This window comes from Tupaia chinensis, unplaced genomic scaffold (assembly GCF_000334495.1).
Source record: "Tupaia chinensis unplaced genomic scaffold, TupChi_1.0 Scaffold000573_1, whole genome shotgun sequence".
Lineage (NCBI taxonomy): Eukaryota > Metazoa > Chordata > Mammalia > Scandentia > Tupaiidae > Tupaia > Tupaia belangeri.
Window position 1 is genome coordinate 1,912,413 of NW_006160087.1, and position 7,367 is coordinate 1,919,779.

At 58.1% G+C, this 7,367-nt stretch overlaps 1 protein-coding gene and 1 long non-coding RNA gene across 3 annotated transcripts in view; one reads left to right on the plus strand and one right to left on the minus strand.

Moving 5' to 3' along the window:
• LOC102495646 (uncharacterized) lies at positions 1-6,055 on the plus strand. Of its 2 annotated transcripts, none has more exons than XR_335930.3 (3): positions 1-348; positions 5,100-5,184; positions 5,930-6,055. It is a non-coding gene; the product is annotated as an uncharacterized LOC102495646 (long non-coding RNA). The 2 variants fall into 2 exon arrangements; XR_001371101.2 differs by lacking the exons at positions 5,100-5,184; positions 5,930-6,055 and adding exons at positions 2,477-2,693; positions 2,859-4,335.
• Positions 6,056-6,163: 108 nt separating this feature from the next.
• The window catches only part of AZIN2 (antizyme inhibitor 2), a 35,732-nt gene continuing 34,528 nt past the window's right edge, over positions 6,164-7,367 (minus strand). Inside the window, 1 exon segment of the mRNA XM_006158091.3 lies at positions 6,164-6,339. Within this exon segment, the coding sequence (XP_006158153.1) occupies positions 6,201-6,339 (139 nt within the window). The 3' untranslated portion in view covers positions 6,164-6,200.

The following is a 7,367-nucleotide window of genomic DNA, read 5'->3' on the forward strand; positions in this document are numbered from 1 at the left end:
TCTCGGAGTTGGGGGTCCGGGCTGGGGATCGGGGCTGGAGATGCTGAAGCTGCCAGCTCGATGGGCTGCGATGAAAAAGCCGAGGCCTCCAGAGGAAGGGGCTTCTCGTACTCAGCGGAAAGCTTCCGAGTCCGCCGCACCCCCACTCCTCGGAGCGGAGGAGCGAGCCGGGGCGGGATGGGGGTGCTCGGTCTGAGGGTCCCCCGAGGCAAGTCTCAGGAATACCTGCGGCTCACAGATGGGGAAGACGAACCCGGGAGGGACGTGCTGCGTGTAGGCACTTGCTGGGGCGAGGTGGCCAGATTTAACAAATAAGATTCCGGACGCCCAAATGAAGTTTAAATTCAGGTAAACAATCCGCATATCTACCTACGCCGATTATCCAGTTTCAAGTTTAACTGGGTGTCGGATTTGTCTGACGAGTCTGCCCCAAGGTTACCTAGCTGAAAGGAAGAGCATAAAGAGCTACCGAGGCATCCCCTGCCCCCAGGCCTATCAGCTGGGTTCCTTGTAAGGGTAACCCTAAGGTCATTCGCAGGGCCCCAGCTGTCCCAGTCAGCGGTCTCCCCACTGCAGGGTGTGGACTTACTCAGGAGCAGACAAGGGCCCAGGTGCTGCCACCGTCCAAGATGAGTTTGTCAGGAGACAGGAGACACCTACTGGGCCAAGCGCAGACCCAGGCTCCAGACCATGCTGGCAGTAGGAGGAACACTGGGTCTGTGGAATTAGCAGATACGCAGGAAGACAAGTAGAACAATACATTGTTTCAAAATTATAACAAACTTGGCTCTTACTAGTGATTCTAGCAAGCAACACCTTCTATATAAAATAGAATGAGTGTTTCAATGAGCCAAGCAGAGAAGGTGGTTTTATAAACAGAAAAAGGCTGAAGCAGAAACAAAAAAAGTGGGTTGGTTGTTTCAGAGATACTTTCCATGTGAAAGTTAAAGCAGAGGGATTTCCTTATCATGCCAACTAAAACTGGCTTGTTCCCTGTTTTGGCTATTTCTCACTCCCCTGATATCTCAGAAGGTGAAATAAACAATTACTTTGCCCTTGGTGACAAGGCACTTTTAACATGAGTGACTCCATTTTGGCATGGTCTGTTGGACCTAGTGCAGGAACTCAGTCAAAACCAATGGTCTCGGGAACCAGCAGCTAGCGTAATGGCTATGTCGCTGGACTCCCACGTAGTCGACCACGGTTCGCGTCCCGGACCCGGTGGCTTAAAACTCACGCCGGGCGCGAGTGCGTGCGTGCCCAAGATCCCGAGAGGACAATGGAGAAGGGATTGCGGCGTGACCATCCCCCCTGGGGGGTGATTTCTCGTTTTCTGTCTCTATGTCTCTCTCTGTCTGGCGAGCACATGCACCCTATAGCAAAAACCTCTCCAAAAAAAAAAAAAAAGAGAGCGCGTTGTCAGTATGGCTTTAGTGAGGTGACAGTTGAGCAAAGACCTGAAGGGATGAGGGACGGAAATCAATGGGTGTGCTTGGGGTTAGAAAGTGTGCCCACATGTCACAGGAACAGAAGGGAGCGTAGTGCACTGGCCTCCTACAGGGTCTATCTTGCCTAAAATGTGGTCTTTACGCCCAATTCCTGTAAAATGTAACAACGTAAGTAGGTGGGGGTTTCTTTGAGTAGGGTGTTGAGAGAGAGCCTAGAGAAGGCGACATTCAGGCTGAGGCCTTGAAGATGAGAGTGATCCAGCCCTGGAGAGCCCGAGAGGCAGCCAGGGCAGAGGCTCAGAAGCAGGAAAGCACTCAGCAAAGTGAGAAAGGAGGTGAGAGGAGTGGGGGTCTGAAATTGGACTGTTCCTGTCTATTCGTTACGCAGTGTGTGCCCAAGCATGAGAGAGTGCCCGCGAGAAGCGCCCTTGACGGTCTCCCGCCACGGTCCTCCCCAGCCCTCCGAAGGCAGGGTCTCGGGCAACATGCGTGGCGTGTTTTCAGGTCGACTTCAGCTCTGAAGTCACGGCTGGCCACGTGCTTTGCACACTGCAGTTGGGCGGCTCCTGCCTGTGCTGCCCGGCTGGGCCCAGTGTCACTGTCACTGGCGTTGTGATGGAATCAGCTGAAGGTTTTCTTCAGGGGACTGACGGGTCGGGCTCGTGTCTCACGGAGATTGCACTGGCTGCTGGGAGGCTGTATCAGGTCATGACTGGGCGAGCTCACCCTCGCTTAGTTGCTCACCCAGGAGTGCCACCAAGAGGGTTGAAAGTGGAGCCGAGGGCTGAGCAGGACCCCCGCGGAGTGCCGCCCCTGGGTCTGGTTACAGCAGCATGGTGGGTTTCCTAGAGGGGGGTGACTCCCGCCCAGAGAGCGACCATCTGCAGCCTGAGGAGCCAATAGAGGAGACAGCTTTGTCCCTTTGCCTTACATCAGGCCCCCAGGCTGGGGAGTAAGGAAAGTGCCTGCTACCGCCCGCCAGGTCTCCTTCCCCTGCCTGGTTTGAATAGTTCAGTGATCTTCCCAAGGTCCTGTCATGCTTCCGACCGCGGACTCCTGGCTGCCGTCCCCAGCCCTCTGTGAGCGTGCTCCACTGTGAGCCTGAGGATTCGCAAGGACTCGTTTCCTGGTCGCCAGCATCTGCCACGGTGTGGCCACGGCAGGTGCTGTGCTTGAGGTGGTAGGATCCCACATGGCTGGCTGCACCATTCAAGTCCTAGCCCTGAGGCTCGACGGGCACGCTCGGTGTGTATGCCCACAGTTCCAAGGGGAGGGTGGGGACGGGATTGAGGCAGGGCCGTCCTCGTCCTTGGGGGTAACTAAAAAGTAGCTGCACAAGGAGTTGCCTTTCCGTGCAGCTCGCTGAGCCCCGAGTGATACGCTAGCCATGTTCCCATCTAATCCCCACAGGAACTCCAAGAGAAGGACACTCATCCGCATTTTACAACCTGAACAGACCGAGACAGGTCGAGCTCCATCTGCCCATCTGACATGTACTTTCTGAGCACCTGCTCTGTTCTAGGTGATGACACAGTTGTGAAGACAAATAGGGTTCCTGTGCCGCGAGCTCACATTGGGGGGCCTGGGAGATGTTGCGGAGATAGGCGTGCTCTGGAGTATGTGGGATGGTGGCAGGTGCTGCGAAGGAAAAGGAAACCAGTGAGGGGAAAGAGCAAGGCTGGAAAGTGCCGTTGCCTAGGGGTGGTCTGGGAAGCAGCACCTAAGGAAGCATTTGAGCAGGACGGGGTGCAGTGAGTGAGCCCCACAGACAAGCCAGGAGGGCCGTTCTAGAGAGGGGATGCTACGTGCAGGCCCAGCAGTGCAGAGTTGCTGGCGCTCCGTGAGGACTTCACGTTCCACTTTTGATGAAGTGGAGGGCAGGACCGACGGCGGAGGGAGGGCCTGTGTGGGAGAGGATGCGGTGCAGGCGGGCGCTAGTGGCGCTTAGCCTCCCAGAGTGAGCGGACGGGGAGGGCCGGAGAGGAGCAGGTGGGAGGGGAGGCCCCAGGCAGGCCGGGTCTGTAGAGACCGAGGAGAACCTGACTGCGAGGCGGCCTGGGGGCAGGGGTCCTTGCCAGTGGACCGCTGGGGGAGGAGAGCGAGGGGCAGCATCTATGCAGCCAGGGCTCGGGCAGACTCCCCTGTGCGGGCCGAAGCCCGCTTTTTTAATGCTTTTTTCTTCGTTCTCTTCGGAGAAGGATGGAAATAAGACAAATAACTGAAAAGGAATGGCTGTTAACTTATTCTCGAGTAAGTCACATCACGTTCCGCATCTCCGAGAAGTCAGTTTCACATTCTTGCAGTAAATGGAACGGGAACACCAACAGCTCAGTGAGGAAGCTGTCAAGCTCGTGCCAGCTGCTGTCACTTCAGAGGCCACAGAGGGCCCGCCTAGAACCCTGCCTCCGATGAGGTCCTGTTACCCAGATCACACTGTGGCAGCCGTGTCTCCCCGCGGTCCTGGCCCTGGTCCAGCAGGAGAGCCTGTGTTTGCCCCCCCACACAAAGGCAGCGTGTGAGTGGGCCCAGACCTGCCTGAGCATCTGCAACAGACATGGAAGCCTCCGGACAAATGTCACTGACAAAGGGCTGAGGCCGTGTGACACTGTCCGTGAAGGTGGCTTTGAGGGGTGGAGAAGGGGCCACAGAGAGCTCTTCCTGAAAACCGGGAGGGGCGGGGGCTGCAGCGTGACTACGCCCTGCTGTGGGGTACTTCCCTCCTCTCCCTCTCCGTCTCTGTCTCTCTCTGGGTAGTGCACATATTCTCTGGCAATTAAGAAAAGAGTAGTCTGATGTCTCTGAGACTCTTGATTTCTTGAATGCTCAGACTGTTTGTCAAAATACCAAAAATGGGTCCTGCTGGGACCAGCAGATGGCATAATGGTTATATCACTAGACTCCCAAGTAGGAACTGTGGTTCGAGTCCCAGACTCGGCGACTTAGAACTCACATCAGGCACATGTGCATGCATGCTCAAAATCCCAAGAGGAGAACAGAGAAGGGATTGCAGTGTGGCCATTCTCCCAAGGAGTGATTGCTCCTTTTTCGTGTCTCTGTCTCTCCACTGAGCATGCCCTGTGGCAAAAATCTCTCTCAAAAAAAAAAAAGGTCCTGCTGGGACCAGCAGTTAGCGTAATGACTATGTCGCTGGACTCCCATGTAGTCGACCACAGTTCAAGTCCCGGACCTGGTGGCTTAAAACTCATGCCGGGCACATGTGTATGTGTGCCCAAGATCCTGAGAGGAGAATGGAGGAGAAGGGATTGCAGCATGGCCATCCCCCCTGGGGGGTGATTTCTTGCTTTCTGTCTCTCTGTCTCTCTCGTCTGTCTGGCGAGCGCACACACCCTATAGCAAAAACCTCTCAAAAAAAAAAAAAGTCCCACCTAGAAAAGGAGCTCCCTGCTTCAGGCCTGCTGTTCACTCCGGACTTTCAGCACCTGACCTCATAGGTGGCCTCAGAGCCGCACGGGTGCTGAGACCTGGAGGCAGGACAGCCAGGCCTGTTCAGAGAGACACTCAGGCGAAGATAGAAAATGCCCCATGAAATGTCCAGAACAGGCAGATCCGGAGTGTCGGGAAGTCCCCAGATTAGTGCTGTCACGTCAGGGAAGGGAGAGCGACTGCTGATGGCCCAGGGCTTCCTTCTAGGGCAATGGGCGAGTTCTACAGTGAGAGGGTGACAGCCACATGGCCCTGATGCACCGCGAGTCGCTGACTCCCGCACTTTGAAAGGGTGAGTTCTATGGAATATGAGTTGTGTTCCGTTGGTTTTTAATTATGGAAGAAAAGTCTTTAGGGTTCCCTGTAGCAGCTGAGAGAACTCTTGACATCTGAACGCCTTTGTTCAGCTGCTCACAGCGCCCGGGTGCGTAACCTGGACCCCGGCAGCTAAAGGAGCCTTTGTCCTGAGAACTGCTGTTCTGAGGAGACGGGCCGCTGGCATTGGGCACAGCGGGACCCTGTGGCCAGCCCCACCCCAGCAGTTACTGCCTGCAGCAGCTGACCGCCACGTGTTTGCTCTCACTGATGGCCACTTCCCAGGAGGACGAGGCGCAGGGTGGGGACAGACCTCCTGGACACCGTCCCGGCTCTTCGCCCTCGGTGTGAATTTCCAGAGCTGTATCAAATAACCAGTGCCCTGGTCTGGGCCAGGCTTGGCTCGATGCTGGGTTCACACACCGGCCACTCACCAGTCCCGGGCTGTAGGAGGGAGGACGCCCCGCAACCCTGACAGCTCACCCTTGCTCATGGCACTAGGGTGGAGGCCTGCGAGATGTGGTGGGAGAAGGCAGGCATGGGTGGAGACGCCCGGGTTGCAGCCCGGCGTGGGCGGGAGCAGGACGGAAGCAGTGGGTGTGGGCGCGCTGTTGTGTGTGTGTGGGGGGGGCAGGCCTAGCTCAGGCCGCTTTGCGAATCAGACTGTCGGATTCCACTGGAGTAGCAAAAGACCTAAACATTTATTTGCGACATATTTACAGACGTGGGGAGGAGACCGAGGGAGACCCCAAGAACACCCGCACCCGGCTGGCCAGGTGGTCGCGCTGCAGAGGAGGCAGACACGCTGGAAGGGACAGGATTTATGTTGCGTACTTGAACTACAGCGCGTGGACGACTGGTCCTACTTACAGGGCAGGGACGCTAAGGTGGAGGCGGGGCACAGAGCGGGCACCGGAGTCCTGGCCGGCCCACCTCTCCCAGAGGCATCTCTGTGGCCCCGCGGGGTCTCTGTGGGGACGGGAATGGGGCCGCTCACATGATGCTCGCCGGGGTGAAGGCGGGGCCCACACACAAGGTGTCCGTGATCTCCCAGCCACAGGACAGAGGCTTGCACGCCCCCTCGGCGTCCTCGTCCTGTTCCGCAGGCAGCAGCTGGCCTCGCAGCGCTTCCCTGGGGGCAGAGAGCTGTGCTGGAGGCAGCCAGCATGAGGCCCACAGGCCTGGGGGCTCCCGACAGGCCCTGCATAGGTACAGCCAGCCCGAGTCCCAGAGCCCAGCCGAGGGCCGGCCTGAGAAGGCCCCCAGACTTGCCCACTGCTCCCGCTGGGGAAGGAACCCGTCGGTAGGAGCCAGCTTGTGCCGAGCGCCTTCCTGCGGTATCTGACTGTATTTCCCAAAACCCGAGGGAGGGGAGGGGCCTCGGCCCGTTTATGAACGAGGACTTTGAGAGCTGCAGAGGCGTGACCTGCCTGAGTTCACACCCCCAGTAGGTGGCAGAACCACGATCCAGCCTTCTTCCTAGCCCAGGTTTAGGACTTGAAAAGAAAATTACCTCCTGTCCCCTCAAACAACCCAGACACGCTCCCTCTGCGTCCCCATCTGGCCAGCTGCCCAGGCACGGTGCAGGCCTGCTCCCGCACCAGTCAGCTCCTACGGAGCCCAGCTCCTGCCCGCCTCACACTTCCACCTGTCTCCATCCCCACTGACCCACCGTCTCCAGCCGGGACCGTGTAGTCTCGCTGACCTGCCCACTCCACTCAGGTCTCCCTCTCCGGAACACCAGCAGCTTCCTCTGTTCTAAGGGCCTGCAGGGTCCGGCCCCTGCCCATCTCCCACTGCGATCCCAGCCACACCCGGGTACATCCGGGTCAGTCATCTTTCGGCTTCTCACGCACCCCGGGGCCTGTGCTGCTGCTTATCCCTCTGCCCGGCTCATCAGCCCTCGCCCGGCTAGTTCCTTCCCAGCCTCAGGTCTCAGCTTCGGTGACCGAGTCGCAGGGGAGCAGCACACAGCTGTCCCCCACACTGCACCAACTGAGAGAACAGTAGGGGCCCAGTGTCTGCGTATCAGACACGCCCTCAGCCTCAGCAGGGCTGGGGACACAGCTGAGTGGCTCACAGCTAGCGCCCCAGCAGCAGGCGGGCACCAGTGGGCACTCGGCGGGGACAGGCGCTGGGGGGAGGGAGGGGAAGAGGAGG